A 17940-nucleotide genomic window follows, 5' to 3' on the forward strand; every position below is an offset into this window, starting at 1 on the left:
GGAATCCACTTTGAGACGTTTCCAAATGCCACACTTAATTTTTATTCATTAATCATCAAAATAATATCCTTTTTTACTTTTATTGATCCGAAAGTTATAGTAAATAAGGGCGTCGGAAAGTGGGGACGAGCTAAGATTTTTTAAAAAATTAATATTATACCTCATTGTCATTTTTATCGGCCGATTCATCATTAGTCGTCATAAAAAAATTAAAATTGATCAATGTTTGAAAAGCCGACTTAAATTATCTATTAATCAGTATCAGGTTTCTAAAAAAATATCACTATTTATAAGGTTAAATATTAAAATTTAAAAATAAAATATATAATAATAAATAGACAATTAAATCGTACAATAAATATTAAATTAAAATTAGATCGGATTCCAACTAAATCCAATAGTTAAATGTAAAGATAAAAATTATATTGATTCAATTAATTTAAAATTGATTTAGTCTGAATCAAGTTTAAGATTATTTTAAACGTGTTTGATGATTTAAAATAGATTAAAGTATTTTTGAAAAAAATTCTCTTTCTTTTTTTGTTTTCCCCTGTCTTTTCTCCTTATGCATGTTGCAGCCTCAATCATATTGCAACCCTCACCATGTCGTATAGTACACTACCATCGTGCTTTCATCCATCTCTCTATTTGATTTTTTCCTTCCTCTTTTTCCTCGAACTTTTTTTTTCTTCTCTTTTTTCTTTTTAGCAAGTAAGAAACATAACATATGTCCTCTTCCAACAACAAGAGTAACACTCGGCCTTCACATCTTCTTCCCCTTCTCATATTTTTTTAAAATTTTATTGACACTATAAGAATAACCTTATTTTACCTTGTTTTGCTCTGTTTGAGCTGTCGTTGAACTCACTGAATTGTTACTCAAAATTGATAATGAAAAATATAAGCTCTCATTTTTTACTTCTCTTTCTCTTCTCTACTTATAACAAAATTAAACAACGATATTTATTTTAATTTTTTCCTACTAGTAACCGTTTACAAATAGTTCTTTTTACTCTTGTCCAACCATAATAACAACAAGAAGAATAAGTAGTTCCTTTATTTTTTTATGTTTCATTATTTGAAAGAGAATAGTAAAATATAATTTTTTTTTTCATAAATTGTTAGTTAGGATGATTATTTTAGATGAGAATGGAAGTTAAAAATGTTAAATATTACAAGTAAGATTATAAATAACTTTTCTACTTTAAATTTTAAGGATTAACAAATTATTATTTTAATAAAATTAAGGGCTAATTATTTTATGTAGTATTATTATTATTTTTAAAATTTATTGAATTCATCCGCTTTAATTGAAAATCCTATCCGCTTACTATAAATGTAACTACTATATTGCTACATCGTTAGAACATCCACATCAGATACTCTATTCAAAGATTTTATCTTAAATTTTAGATAGGGTAACTAAAATTTTTTTACATCAGCTACCCTATCCATTCCCTAAATTATGCATTTATGAACAGTATTTCTCTAAATTTAGGGAATGTATTTCATTCCCTAAACATTATAGAGGAGAGAGAAGAAATAAGGAATCTGATATATGATGTATTGAAAAATGGATATCTAAATTTAATAAAATAATTTTTTTACTCTAAATTATGTATTTTGGATAAGAAAACTACTGTGAATGCTTGCTAACACTATTATAATTGCTATAACATTTAGTAAATTACAAAGGGTAGAGTTTTGGCACCAATACAGTGTTTACTAATTTTAAAAATAACTAATTTAACACTATAAAAATTTTCTTTAACTATTAGGATAAATACTGAATGATCTATTAATTTAGTAATTCTAAATTAATCATACGATTAAGAAAAATTCTTCCACCAAGTATCATGCATACCGGCTTTATAATAACCTAGGAATAGGTGAGGATAATCATGTCTAAATCTTAATATACTGTTAACTATCTCTAACCACCTCCACTACTGGAGATTCTAACACTCATCAATGACGTTGAATTCTACACCAATATTTTAATTAAATCGAACAAACTTTGACTCAGGATGAATTAGTCGGATGATTTTAATTAATACTGACACTAACGATGATAATAATGCGGAATAAACCCACCATTCCAACTCTTTTACTGCACTCCATCTCCTCGCCTCCTCCGCTCCCTTCTGCCTCTGTTCTTGCCACCTACCTTTGACAGCTCCATCCCTCCCTCTCCCTCTTGCTCCCCCCCTTCTACCCCTCCTTCGTCGCATGTCCCATTTGCTTCCACTCTGCGAGTCCAAAAGCCATTTTTTTAGGGGGTTCGGCTGCTTCTTCCGAAGTCAGGGACGGGGGAAAGGGTTTCAGGGAGGGAGCTATTCCATTGCGGCTTAGATCTGTGCGGACGTTGCTTTCCAGCAGCGCCTCCGTTCGTGCCTTGCTGAGCCGTCTTCTTCCTTTGATCTGGTGGACTGACGCAGAGTTGCGCTGGAGTAGCGCTCGGCCCCGCGCGCCTTCTTTCTGATGGGGGTTGGCTTAGAAAGCGGAGTAGGCTGCTGAGATTTGTGCAACGGCGGAAAGATGCGATCTCGGTGAAGAAGTGGAGGTCAGAGGTACGTCAACGTGCGGGAGTTGGTGAAGTCGGATTTTTTTTTCTTCCGTGGTTATTTTTTCCTTTAACGTTGGTAGCTCAAGCTTCCATTCTAGGCATAAGGGCCATCTTCGAGTCGCTTTCCTTTTTTTTTCCTGGTCAGTAGGTCTAGATTTGGAATGCTCGTCTTGTGCGAGCTCTACTTTCTTATTGTTTCAGCTCCTGAAAGGATTCCTTATTTGTAAAATTAGGAATCGATCTTAGTTTTTGAACCACAGGTTTGTTGAGGAGGATAGATCCATCGAATTTTCTTCTATTAGGGGTCTGAAGAACTGGAGGAGGCTAATTTGTTCAGTTTATTAAGTTATTCGCACTCTATCTTATATAGTTGTGATCTTTCGGCAATGTTGAATTCCTTTGACCAAGTTTCGATGCATGGAAAATAGTTTTGCACTCAACCTCCTGGAAGTTTGCAACTGGAAGAAAAAAAGGTGTTAAATTGATCTTATGAGGCTGCTTTGTTATCTTAGTTGACTTCTGTAGTTGTGTTTGTTCCTTATCCTTCTACGTGTTCGTTTATGGGTTGTTGTTCCTTGTGTTCTTTGGGTTTCATTAATCCACTTATGTCATTGTCCCTTGCTATAGGAGCATTAACATGCCAGACTACCATTAACAGTTCCTGCCATTTGTAAGTAATGAGCCTCCTTTAGTCCTATTTAGCAGTGGCCCACAAGTAGACCTGTTTTGTTTTTCTTAAAGCTGTAAGCTTTCTTTATTGAATATATATCTAGAGCATTGTGTAATTTTATCTTTTCTTTGTTGTTTATACATGGTACCTTTGGCTTTGGCATTCCAATTCAAAGGAAGTGCCATGAGTTGGAACACAAAGCTGGAGATGATGTATACAGTGCTTCTTTGATTTTATTTCATGATTTAATTCTCTTCCTTAGGGTTATGTCCATTTGGATTCTAAATGTGTTATAAACTATTGTGTGAAAGAAACAATTCTAGCGGGCTTCATGCTTTTTGAACGGCAAGTGATAATTTATGTCAGTTGTTTCCCCTTACAGGTGATTTACTGGAAGAATTATGTCATCTCTGGGGGAACATTTGAATAATAAAACTTTTCTTTTGGGCCTTAAGCTATGGGTTGTAATTGGAATAGCAGTCGGGGTGTCTATGTTGGCTGTTCTTTTGATCTTAGTCATATGTCTTAATGCAAGGAGTCAGAAGAGGTTGAGGACTTCTATCAATCTCCCGGTTACCCAGATACCAGCAGTCTCAAAGGAAATTAAAGAAGTGAGAGTACAACAAACACCAACTAATGATTTTGTCTTACATGATGGGGTTCTTACGCATCGTGACAAATCAAACGAAAAGGAGTCAAATAGGGTTATTGCCCATTTGGGCATGGGAACATCAAGGCATGAGGATGAAAACAGTCACTCAGGTTCATCTCATTGCATAGATAAAGATGGTAGTTGCCATTCTGGAGATGAAGGACGTTCCGGAATAGTCACCACACGGAGGCAATCTTACCCTATGACTGCTCCATCACCTTTGACCGGCCTCCCAGAGTTCTCTTACCTCGGCTGGGGTCACTGGTTTACCTTAAGGGATTTGGAAATTGCAACCAATCGCTTTTCAAAGGATAACATACTTGGGGAGGGTGGTTATGGTGTTGTTTATCGAGGACAACTCATCAATGGTACTCCTGTGGCTGTTAAAAAGCTTCTTAATAATCTGTATGCTTTCTTTGCATCACCTTTTTTAACCTATATTATGTTGTTTTGTAATTTTTTGTTCAGCAAAGCTCAAAAGTTACCTTTTTGATGTTGATTATAGAGGTCAAGCAGAGAAGGAATTCAGAGTGGAAGTGGAAGCCATTGGTCATGTACGCCACAAGAATTTAGTGCGATTACTTGGATATTGTGTGGAGGGTACCCAAAGGTGAACGACAATAATTGTAAACTTTTAATTTTGTAGTATTTATGTTACCTCAACTTGCTGCAATAGCACTAACATTAATGATCTATTTTTTAATTCAAGATTTTGCTTTTATTTCTTAACATCTTGCTTCTGTATATTCTATAACTATGGTAACAAATTTTGTTCATGTCAAAAATACTTAGATATTAAAACAATTTTCAGGAGTTCTTTGTGCAACATTTTTATCTGTATTTCTCATATACTCAGGATGCTAGTGTATGAATATGTCAATAATGGAAATTTAGAACAGTGGCTCCATGGGGCTTTGCGTCAGAAGGGTTCTCTCACTTGGGAGGCTCGCATAAAGATTCTTTTGGGCACTGCCAAAGCGTAAGTCCGAATTCATTTATTTGTTCAAATTGAAATGCAGGTCATCTCCTTGCTTTTGTATTGGTTTGTTTATGACAACTACAGTTTTATTGTCTCATATTTTATTTTTGTCCTTAGTGCAACAAAGTCAATTCAAGTGATCACTCATGCTCTTAATATAATCAGAAGAAAAAACACGTTTTTTTGGCAGCCTTGCATATTTGCATGAAGCGATCGAACCAAAGGTGGTGCATCGTGACATAAAATCCAGTAACATATTGATTGATGATGAGTTTAATGCAAAAGTGTCTGATTTCGGTTTAGCCAAGCTGTTGGGAGCTGGTAAAAGTCATATAACTACAAGAGTTATGGGAACCTTTGGGTGAGTTCTCTTAGCACACCCCAGTTCTGCTATAAAAAATTGCTTTATTCTTTTGTTGGATTAACATTATGTATTTTTCTCGATTACAGTTATGTGGCTCCTGAATATGCTAATTCCGGGCTTTTAAATGAAAAGAGTGACGTATACAGTTTTGGTGTTGTTCTTCTAGAAGCAATTACAGGGAGAGATCCTGTTGATTATGGGCGCCCCACCAATGAGGTATTTGCATTGACTGCTCACACAAAACTTTGTTCAGTTTTTATTAACAAGTTACACAGGTTAGCCCTAGCATTCTCTGCAGATTCTGATTGTTTACCTATTTCCATTAGTTGTCTGCATTTGCTGGCAATCCTATCTTAGTTTTTTCCTGACCTCAATTGACATAGCTACCTAGTTGCATGAATGCTTAGAACTTCGAAGATTTTCAACTAAAGATGCATTCAACTTAGTTGGCTAGAATAATGGTTATTCTTAAGATTGCACAAGAGACATGGTTCATCATTACTCTTCTGAATTCCATAAAGCTTTGTTACTTGTTTCACCGTCAAAATATTTTTCAACTAGAACTTATCAAAACAAGCACACAGCAGTTTTAACTTTTAATCAGTGGCCATAATAATGTGTGTGTAAATTTATTGTTAAAGCATTCTTCATTATGTACTTGGCAATGGACATGCTTTTATGTCATATTGGTGAAATGATAGCTCGATAGCTTTTAAGTACTTTGTTTTCTCCTTTGGTTTTGATAAGTTTGTTTGCCTATTTATGTACTTTTTTTTTTTTGCATGAGCTAATCGGCTGTTATATAGTTATAGTTCTGACACAAAAAAGTGTTTTGTGAATTATATTGTAACTTTCTCCATTTTGACTAAGTTCATCTACTGTATCAATGGTTTTTCTCTTGTTACTTTATGGCTTGTATATTTTTGATTAAAAGTAATTTAAAATACCTTGATGTTAGTTAGAACACAGAACTTACATGGAATTCGATGTGGAACATTAATTGGGAGTTTTTGTTGTATGAATTTGATTAACGCATATAATCATATAATAGACTTAAGTTCCAACTTAACTATGCGATGAGAGATGGGAAGAAAACAACTCTATTAGAAGTTATACTTTTATGCCCAATGATACTCAAACTTGCTGTTTACCCATACCGTACATGGATACCGATATTGAAATAGAGTCCAAGAAGCTAGAGTCTTCTATGAGAACGACGAAGAAGAAGAGGAGAGGGAGGAAGATTACCTTCCATTGATGACTTCGTAGGTGATGGAAGTTTAACGACGTCATGCGGGGAGGTGAAACATAAGATAGTGAAAAATTGTAGGTGGTAGGTGTGCTTGTGACATGGAAAGCAAGAGCTAGAAGATTGCCGCAGGGAGGTGGGTTTGCATTGAGGAAAGGAAGAAGGTTTTGCATCATGTGTTGAGCGACATCTTTTCTCTTTGCTCAGCCTGAACCAATAAAAAACCAGGGTTGGCCTGTTGGCTGGGTTATATAAATTAATCCAGATATTGTAAATTATAGAAATTATACCATAACACTATGACTTATTAACTTAAAAGAACTTATATAATTATTGTATAGGTATACTTAGATAACTTAACTATAAATTATAAAACTTGTAATAAAATATATTTATAAATATAACTTATCTAACTTATATTTCTTATACTTAATTTATAGTATTAATTTAAATATTAATTTTAATTATTATTAGATCAATATCAGTATTTGAATTTTAATATTAATCATGACTTCACCTTAATTTTGACACTTTTAACGTGTCCCCGTGTCTTCATTTAAAAAAATCAGAGACTTGTATCCGACATATGGGTATGGATGTTTTTTCCCAAGTCTGAGTAACATAGTTATGTTTAGTTGAGTAATAGTTTTGCCTTGGTTGAAACTCAATATACACGTGTATCCCACATGGGTATGGATTCTCTTTCCTGAGTTTGAGCAACATAGTTTATGTTTAGTTGAGTAATAGTTTTACCCTGGTTGAAACTCAATATACACATGTTACCAACCTTAATTTGCAGCTATTAATCTGTGGCTTTTGTTGATTATACATGGAGTCCAGGTTCTTACCATGATCTCGTCTTTATGTGGCTTATCCAAGTTAAAAAAATACCCATATAACTTAGGCATACTAAAAAGTAGTTCACCATCATCTTGGCTCCATGATATGCTTGCTATTATGCAGGTAAATCTTGTTGATTGGCTGAAAATGATGGTAGGGAGTAGGCGGTCAGAAGAAGTTGTGGACCAGAACATAGGCACAAGACCATCAACAAGGGCACTTAAACGGGCTCTTTTGGCAGCTTTACGGTGTGTTGATCCTGATTCAGAGAAGAGGCCAAAGATGGGTCAAGTTGTCCGGATGCTAGACAACGATGAGCCAATTCCACGAGAGGTATAATCTTATTGGACCTTGCTCAGTATTTGTTTAATTCAGTTTTGACGCATATTTTTGAGAGGCTAGTTATCTTTTCAGCTCAAACAATTGCATGAAGATGTGTCTCTTACCTCTAAAGTAGCAACTAGTGGACATAGACATACTTGGATGCCTACATATTTTTTGATCTAGGTCTGATGTTCATCAAAATATGACACTTTTATTGTGCTATATTGGACAATTACACATTCGTATTTTGTTGAAACAAATTAAGGCTATGTTTATCAGAGATTTGTACTTTGGCATTATATATATATATATATATATATATATATATATATATATATATATATATATATATATATATATAACCAAAGAAAAGTTCAATTAAGCATGTTGATTAAAAAGAAAAAATAAGCTGAGCGGTGACATTTTTTGGTGTGAGTTCAGCTATACACAGTGCATGAATGGTGACCATTATCTCATAGGGTTCGCAAATAGTCTTGCATCTTCTGACTTGTCCATTGATAGAAGTTACTGCTCAACTTGAGCTTCAAATGTCTTGTTTATCAAAATTTTAACAAAATCAGCTCGTCTAGCTCATCGAAGATGATTTATAGCTCATATCTTAGTGGTTTTTGAACTGCTAAACAAGCTTATATATTCCTGAATGTTGTAATTGTCAAGAAGTTACAATATATTACAAAAGTTTTCTAGCTTAGGCAATCTAGCTCTGATCATAATTGGAAATGGGACTAGAGGAGTTTGAGATAGACAGAGTTCCTAGAGTTACGGTCAGTTAGGCCGAGTTTGCCCAAACTGAATTCAGTTCGGAGGGTTTTTTTGCTGGGTTAATTCAGCATCAAGGGTGGGTTTACACAGTTGAATCAGGCCCTTAGTTGAGGTAAGACCTTTTGGATAAAGGGATGAACTATAATGGATTTTTGAATTATCTAAGCATTGAGGGTTTAGGAATCCAAGTAGAGGAACGCAAGAGCTAGAAAGAGGTCAGAGGAAGTCCGAGTTGGAGAAAATTGTCACCCTTTTGCCATTCAAGCCCCTGAAATGACTAAAGTTCCCCTTCTTATAATCCCCAGAGTGGGAACCCTCTAATAGCACCTTGCCACATATACATATTCAACATAGAGACAAGCTGTTCTCTATTACAACACTCTCTCCGCTTGGCCATTTGCTGGCTCTGGATTGATTTAGTTTCATTCTTTGTGAAAAATGATATCCTTGCTGGTTGTATCCTGCGGCCCACGTGTTGCCGCCCAATGAATTATTGAGTTACTAGTAATTGTACACATTAATTACTACCCTATTAGTTCAAAGGGTCATTTCTCATAGAATTTTCACTGCATTATTCCCTTTTATTTATCTTCTCAATTTTTCATTTTCATAATTTCTTTGATTTGTTATCATTAAAGCTTAGTTTCGGGTCATCATTCTCTTTTCGACACTACACCTCCACAGTATAACTAGGACCTCCTGTTTACTTTCCCCGACCTCCTGTATACTTTCCTTACCTTTCTTTTCACTGCTCTAAAAGATTTTTTGCTCTGCTATTTCGGCCTCCTGGTGTCTTTGCATATCTTTTGCTCTGAATGCAGTAAGTCGTCTCTAATTCATATTCTTTTCTTTTATATAGCTTCTCTTTGATCTAGATTCTTGTAATAATAGAAACGACAAGGATAGATCTCTGGAAATAGAGAGACATGGTGCCAACTGAAGAGCTTCAGCCACTATATCTAATTGGGCTAGAATTCTATTCTTACCCTTCCTATTATTGCACCATGCGAACTAGGCCCTATAGAACACATATCATTAAGCATAGTTTGTGGGACCTATGCTACTTAGACACTTCGATATGAGTACCCAATACAGGTATAGGTATGGATTTAGGTGTCATGCACATATTTTTTTTTAAGTGATTGGCTCGGTGTAAATGTGTTCAAATTGTGGACATAGATAAAGGGATAATAATATAATATAACTAATGCCTAGAGTAAATTAATATAATGTTAAAATATTCATTGCAGAAGGAGAGCTTTGACGCAATGATAAAGTTGTTGCCATGTGACTTGTGGTCATGAGTTCAAGTTGCAGAAATGACGGCCCCACGGATATGGAGGGAGGTACATGTAGTTACACAGGCCATAAGCGCATGGTGGGGTCGTTAGTTCCTGAGAATCGACCTCTGACCATTACGCCAGAGATGTCATGCGTCCACCGTCTGTGTTACGCCCTGGGGGCGATAAGACTACATACAATAGACCCAATACGGTCTAACCCTTCTTGGAATCCTCACATTGGCGAAAGCTTCGTGCGAGCTGTCCTTTTTAAAAATATATATATATTAATACCAATATAAGTTAATTATATTTGACTAATTATGTCCTTAACAATGATATACAACTGTCATTTTATTAATTCTGATATATGATTATATTGAAATAATTTTGAAAATACAGTATGTATTAAATAGTTAATCCTATACTGTGCACAACTGCCGGCAGATTATTATAATTAAATTTGCTATATGAAAATAATTCCTTCTAATACTAGTTATAATCTATTCATTGTCCAAGGTGATTCATGAATAAAACAAGATTGAAGTACAATTGGAAAAAATTCCATGAAAGAGATAGAACAAAAGAATGAACAACAAGATAGCTAGGTAATTCATGTGAAGGTTTAAACCTTTTAATGGTAAGAAAAATTCATCTATTACAATCATTGCAATACCTATAATTAAAGTCACTGCATTTACAATAATCTCCACTTCCATCATTCAAGAAAACAAAGCAACAATACCTTATCATCATCAACAACATCAAGGAATTCCCCTGGACCGACACTATCAAAGTTGGAGGACATTTCGGTGCACTAACTACTACTCAATAAAGGCATAGCATAGTGTTCCTTCGCCATAACTCGATGAAAACTTGACACAAGGCTAAGCGAAGGAAGACTCAATGCAAAGCTGCTCTTACAAAATAAAGTATTAGCTGTTGGATCGAGACGCACGTGAGAGGGGGGTGAATCACGTGATTTTACAAAACAAGTCTTTTTTGTTTTTAAGAACAGAGCGAACAGCGGAAAACTAAGTAAGAAAGCGAAAATAGAAAAGCAAGTAAAAGAACACGCGTTCGATTTTATTTGGTTTAGAGGCTTCGGCGACTCCTATTCCAAGACTCAGGTCCCACGGACCTATCGATGGGTAATCCACTAAAATGCCTCTTCCGGTACCTCCGGAAGAGGGAATTGAGTATAAAAGAATTCGGAACAAGGGTAACATACTGCACTTATCCTTTTACAGTAATTAAGTACACAAATGAAAAAGATTACCAAACACTCTTTCACTAGGGTCGGCTTGATCTCTGTGTTTGGTCGGCTTCTTAGTAGTAGACGAGCGTGGCAGCGTCATAGTAGAGTTGTAACAGGAAGCCGGAGCGTTCGGAAGTCCAATCGGAAGCGCAGATGATCATACGAGTGTTGTGTGCCGAAGCTTGGTCGAGTCCCCCTTATAAAGGGTGTGGAAGGCGCCTTCCATAGCCATTGAAGGCGCCTTCAATGTGACAAACTCTATCCCGACTTCGTTGCGCCTTATATGCAACGAGGTTTAAAATCTATCTCGTGGAAGGTGGCTTCTATGAATAGTGCTAAAGCGCATTCCACTGCTTGAAGGCGCCTTCCATGGGATGGAAGGCGCCTCGGGTATAGTTCACTCAAGGCTTCTTTGCGCTCTTCTTGCCCTGTAAAGTGCTAGTCCAATAAACCAAATAATAACCTGCAAGACAAGTGTTAGCACAATAATACTTAGTAGTAAGTAGACTACGCCTCCCCAAGATCAAGATCTACTCAAAGTCTCAGTTTAGGGATCTAAAATAGACCTAAACTAGACCGACGTCTACTGTCTCTCAATCGGGACGCACCCTCACCGAGTCACTCTTCTCCAGTGACTTAGTTTTACTTACCATCTTGTAGTCGGTTTGACTAGTTTCTTGACCCACCAGGTCTTCATGCCAGTTGTCAGGTCCGCAGGCCCAACTGGACTTCTGCCGGTTGTCAGGTCTCACAAATCCAATCAGACTTCCCGCCAGATATCAGGTCGGTTCGTTGATCTATCTGGATTTCGCATCAGTTATCCGGTCCTGCAGACCTAGCTAGATTTTAGCCTGGTGTTTCGTCCTCTAGACTTATCAATTCTTGTACACTTGGTAAAATACTTAGATCAAAAATACACCTAACTTAACTCATTTGTCATTAATCAAAACCTGAATTGGACCATTAGTGCAAGCTGCACCAACATTAGCATGATTATAAACTCTCAATGAAGACCCAACACAATCACCTCATCATTAAAAGAACTTTTTGAACTCATGAAAGAATAATAGGAGGTTATTTGTCCCATCATAACTTCCTCAAAGGGAGGTCTAGGTTGTTTTGAAGGACAGGATTCCCAAATAAACATATTTAAATAACTTTTTCAAAATATTATGCTTTAGAATATTCTGTTAGATTTACTATTAATTGTTCCTTTCAAAATATTATGAATTAGAGTTTTTAGATTTATTATTAATTTCCTCTTTCAAAATACTATCAGTTAGGATAAGAACTATCTAAACTATTATGCAAATAACATGAAATATGGCGATTGTGATTCTAGTATCAAATATGATAAGCTTGTAGTGCTATTTTTGCTGTCATTAGGTACGTGACATTTTTTTCTTCTTGCTCTTGGCCTATCACCTTCACCACATCTTTCAATTTATTTGGTGATAGACCAACCACATTTGGGGAGTTTGGTGGGACTAACTACGCACAACAAAAATAAAAAAGGGGGCAGCCCAGTGCACGAAGCTCCCGCTATGCGGGGTCCCGGGGAAGGATCCATTGTACGTAGCCTTACCTTGCTTTTTGCAAGAGGCTGCTTTCAAGATTTGAACCTGTGACCTTTTGGTCACAAAGCAACAACTTTACCGTTGTGCCAAGGCTCTCCTTCGGACTAACTACGCACAACATTCTAGGAAAAAGAAAACTTGAAGATATGCCCTTTTTTCTTGATATTTGTTTTTCCCCCAAATTGTTATGAACATCTGTATGATTTTAGTTGGCATTAGTTTTTTTTAATGCTTTTGAGGAGGTAGAATTGCAAAAGTATGTTTTAAAAATATACAGATCTTTTTTTTTGTGTATGCCCACTGAAGAGACTTGACCTCTCGTCAAGTATCAAACTCATATCCCATCCCCACAACCATGTTGTGTTGACATGGGTTTGGGAGAGTAAATGGAAGATTCTGAGCATCAAAGCCATGCGAAAAAAACACACTGAGAAACCATGAACCAAATCTGTTAAAACTGAAAAGTAAAGTCCACATTTCTTTTATTCTTCTGTACACACAGTTGAAGTCCCCAGCTAACAATCAAGGAATACCATCCCACATTAGTCTTTTAATGAAACACCAAGGTCGTTCTCTGGACAACAACTGAATGCTTGTGTCTTGCCAAGTGAATGGTACTTCATCCCTTGAACTCGAAGAAACTTATGCTGAGACATACTGCTTGTGTCTATACACCACACTGATAGGCACCCTCTCCCTAAACCACATTAAGACAATACAGCCAGATCTACAGACAATACAACCAGATTTACCTGAAGCATCCACCCAATTGTCACTCCATTCTATACCCAGATTATCCACCCATCTTCTAGCATCATCATCATCACTAAAATCAGTCTCGTCCACCAAACTTGAACTTGGTTTCAACTTACATGACAAAAAGATAAAGAGGTGTTCTGAGCTAGCCTACCTAGTCAATCAATCCTCTTGAATTATAGAACCAATTTTTTCATGAAGGCCGCTCTATATCAACTTTACTTTTCAACTCACTAGAGAGCATCCTTTTTACCCTTATGCTGCCAAGAAGGAAGCAATGGATCACTTTTATTAGACTTTATTTTTTGCACAGCATCTTCCTAGAACTCCTACTGTCCTTAGAACAATTAACATCAACCATCACTTCATCCTCCACATTAGAATTGGCAATAATTATTGACATCTGCCTTTTGATGGAATTACTAACCTCCCCTGCCAACACATTTATATCATCCTCTGGCATAGTGAGCTCCAGCATAGAAGCAACAACAGAAAAACACATTAGACTCCCCCTGCCTAACAATCACATTAGCTCCACTTGTAGGAAGAGAGTCCCTTGACTGAAGCTCTCACCATATCTTTCACCAACCATCATCCACCACTACAGGCTGCTCAACATTCACCAAGCCACCTGATCACCATTTCCTTACAAGTTCAAATCAACATCTTTTAATTACAAGTTCTGCTCCTTAAAAGAGCATTAATCTCACAGACTCCTGTAATTCCCTGATCATCAGCATCAAACTACAACCTCCACCTCAAGAATAGGAAAACATCACCACTCCTTCCTACTATACCAAACATAAAATTTCTACCTTGGTTTCAACCCCATCTATGAACATGAACCCAAAGGCCATACAGCTACTCGAACCCCAATCTCCAGCTCTTTAAACTCTGTCTTTGATGCTCTACTCTGCCATTTACCTCCAATACCGTTGACACGACACAACATGTGTATGGGTATGAGATATGAGTTTGACACTTAAAAGAGAGGTTCTGACTATTATGTGCACAATCTGAACATTTTTTATGACATATGTTTGCAGTACTACCTCTTCAAAAGCATTTAAAAAACCAATGATCAACTAAAATCATGCAGCTGAACACAATGTTTGTAAAAAAGAAGAAGAAAACAAAAATTATGAAGAAAAGAGTGGATCTTCAACCTTTCTTTCTTTTGGAATATTGTATGTCGTTAGTTGCACCAAACTTCCCAAATGTGGTTGATCTATCTCTAAAGAAATTAGAAGATGTGGCGAAGGTGATAGGCTAGAGCAAAAAGAAAAGATCTGTTGTGAATGAAGATGAAGAGGAAGAAGGTAATGGGATGGAAAAGGAGGTGAGGGGATGGAGCATGAAGGTAATGGGCTGGAAAAAGATGGGATGGAGCATTAGGATGGAAAGTTCTTTGTTATGCAAGGTTGGACTTGGAAGGTGAGGGAAGAAGGATGACACACAGAGCAAACTCATGGAGCTTAGTGTATCCGAGAATTGAAGGTCTAACATAAGGAGTTCTCTGAGGTTGACTCATAGGTAAGGGGAGAAAGATGACACATGGAGTAAGCTCTTGAGGCTTGGTGTATTTTGAAGGACCCAAAGGCTGGATATGAGGTAAACTCGAGGGCAATGAGAAGCATCGACGAGGTTGAGGACCTCAAAGAATGAAATCCATGAAAGATTATGAATGATGTGTAATTTTGGATTTTTGCTTTGGCCAACATCATCAGGGATGATATGAATGATATGTTTTGCTAGGTAGGGGTAAACTACCGAGTGACTTTATTAAAACTTTTGACTGAGCACTGACATGATTTAGTTAACTGGAGGGTGAACCCAATTCGACTAGCTCTAGGGTTTGGTAAATTCAGTGTTTATGTTTGAGCAACAATTAATTGGATTGGTTTCCAGCAAGGGTGAACCTAGTTTGATTGGATGCTAGAGTTTAGTAAACAAAGTGTTTATGTCAGTTTGAGCAACAATCAATTGGGTTGGTTTTCGACTAACTGGACGTTTGAGGAGTCGACTAAAAGGAATTTTCAATTGATTGGAGATATAGTAATTGGCTACTCAATGGCTACATTTGCTTGGAACAATTGATTGTAGATGGGAAAAATAAAGTTGTTCAAGGGCTTCTTATTAAAGCTCTTGGGAAGCTTTGAGCTTGGGGGTTGAACGATAGTCTCAGATACACCTATAATATTGTGCTTTGATTGCTCAAAGTCTCCAAGGTATTGGATTAGGTTGCAAGGTTCAATTCAAACTCGTAGTAATCACTTTTACTAACATTTCATTTCCTATATTTGAGAGAAGAGATCTGATGTAAATATTTCAAGTTTCGGATTGTGAGAGGTATACTCAATACCTCTGTGAGTGAATGGGTTCTAGTGGAACCATTCTGAGGTGACACACTAGATGCATCATAGGCTGTGGATTATGAGTAGTGTCTTTGAATCATGTTAAATATGTGCGTTAGAGTTTTGTATTTCTTTTATAATTATTTCCTTTGTGTTTATACTTGACATGAACAATCAAACACACAAGCAGCACCCCACATGAAACTAACGTTTGAATTGTGTGTTTGGCTACACAAATTTATTTTTAGGATTACAGCTTTTCACCACCTCCCCCTCTAGCCATATTGAACCACACTCAAGGCCCGCCATCCAATCTTGACAAGCTTTCACTCCCCTAGATCATGCTATTCTATACTAGTTGAGTCCTACTCTACTCATGCGTCACTCATCAAACAGATTACTGAGTAGTCAGTGGGTAATTTTATCCACGTTGCAAGCAAAGCTTAAACCGATAATTAAACCATTAGGCAATTATTTAGCATCTTAGCAAATATTATCATTGCTTAAAGCATATCAGCAATCTTGTTCAGGACAGATGCAACTTTAATGTTCACAGATATAATATTTTGCAACTGAATCTCCACCTTTTATGTGCACAAATAGATTTGTTAAGATGAATCTCACCTATATGGGAGTATGCAGGAACGGAGACACCGTCGAAACCGTGCAGGAGGCACAGAAATTGACTCCCAGAGGGACAGTTCCGACACCGATAAAAGTGACAACCCAGATAGTATATACAGCAGCCGAAAGAGCAAGCCAGCTTCAAGCAAATGAGGTTCCAGCCGGTTGCATTCTTAGTTATCGCAAGCTGTTTCCCTCGCCACGACGACTCGTATATACCTGCTATCCCTCTTCCGAGAGTGGCTGGAACCTAAATGAAGTGCGGCCGAAAGGGAAATCGCATTCATGCATGTGTTTTGTATTTGATGTCATAGATGCACTCCGAACAGTGTGTGTGTGCAGAGGCTTTCAATTAGCTTCTTTATCAGATCATATGACCTTTGCTGAAATAGCTTCATTAATTCATGATCGGCTTGACAGAGAAAAATAATGCCTATCGTTTTCGTTTTGCACTGCTGGGTTTCTTCCCCTTTGAAATTTGCATTTGTCAAATCACACGTCGACAGGGAGCCATGCAAAATACATACTCTACTCTCTCAGTAGTTTCGTATGGTGGACGCCGGCCTCCAGCCACCAGCCACTGATGGCGGTGCCTAGACACGACTTGCACAGTTTGTCTTTACGTACGTGACTTGATATTCTACTGGTACCGCATAATCTTCATTTGGCACGCTATCCACGTGCACAATTTATCTGGTCATGGCTGGTGACAGCATTCACCTGGGGCATTAACAGGCGGACCTAGTGTTAAAAGAAGAATAGAAATAACATAAAAATATGAGAATAATAATTAATTTTATTATTCAGTGATAATATAATATATAAAGTTTAAAAAATATTCGGTCAATTAATTAATTAATAAATAATAAAATAATTCTAAAAATTATTCTGAGAATTATTCTAAAACTAATTTGATTTGATTTGATGATTTAATTCGGTCAATTCTGGTAATTCTCTTTTATCCTTTTTATCGCCCGACAAACTTAACGGGAGATCTTAGACGTTGAGTTTGCTTGCTAACTTGTTGAAACGTTGTCTGGATAATGACTTAGTAAAGATATCAGTAATTTGATCCTCAGCAGAGATATAAGAGACGGATAATTGTTGAGTTGCCACACATTCATAAACAAAATGAAAATCAATCTCCACATATTTTGTACGAGCATGAAAGATTGGATTTGCTGTGAGATATGTTGCTCCAATATTATCGCACCAAATTTTTGGTGCAATATTTGATGCAAGATGAAGTTCAGAGAGAAGTGATTGAAGCCAAATAATTTCAGACGTTGTATTTGCTATAACTTTATATTCTGCCTCAGTACTTGAACGAGATATCGTAGGTTGCTTCTTCGAATTCCATGAGATAAGATTTCGTCCAAGAAATATTGCATATCCACTAGTAGAGCGTCTATCTTCAGGAGAACTTGCCCAATCCGCATCACTATAGGTATGTAAATCTCGACACGATTGACGATATAAAAGAAGATCATGTAGAATAGTACCTTTGAGATAGCGAAGTATTCTTTTTACATTATCCCAATTTTGTTCAGTTGGAATATGCATGAATTGACAAGCACGATTTACTGCAAAAGTAATATCAGGGTGTGTGATAGTGACATATTGTAAGGCTCCAACAATTCTTCGATAAATCTGTGGATCAGACA

The 17940-nt window shown here is 36.6% G+C and overlaps 1 protein-coding gene across 1 annotated transcript; it reads left to right on the forward strand.

Moving 5' to 3' along the window:
* Window positions 1-2094: 2094 nt before the first annotated feature.
* LOC122051198 (probable receptor-like protein kinase At5g18500) lies at window positions 2095-16706 on the forward strand. Its single transcript, XM_042612186.1, has 8 exons — window positions 2095-2570; window positions 3619-4293; window positions 4394-4498; window positions 4745-4867; window positions 5058-5228; window positions 5318-5447; window positions 7444-7653; window positions 16295-16706. The coding sequence occupies exons 2-8, from the start codon at window positions 3638-3640 to the stop codon at window positions 16427-16429; spliced, it is 1530 nt and encodes a 509-aa protein (XP_042468120.1). The 5' UTR covers window positions 2095-2570; window positions 3619-3637; the 3' UTR covers window positions 16430-16706.
* Window positions 16707-17940: the final 1234 nt, after the last annotated feature.

Source organism: Zingiber officinale, chromosome 3A (genome assembly GCF_018446385.1).
Source record: "Zingiber officinale cultivar Zhangliang chromosome 3A, Zo_v1.1, whole genome shotgun sequence".
Classification (NCBI taxonomy): Eukaryota; Viridiplantae; Streptophyta; class Magnoliopsida; order Zingiberales; family Zingiberaceae; genus Zingiber; species Zingiber officinale.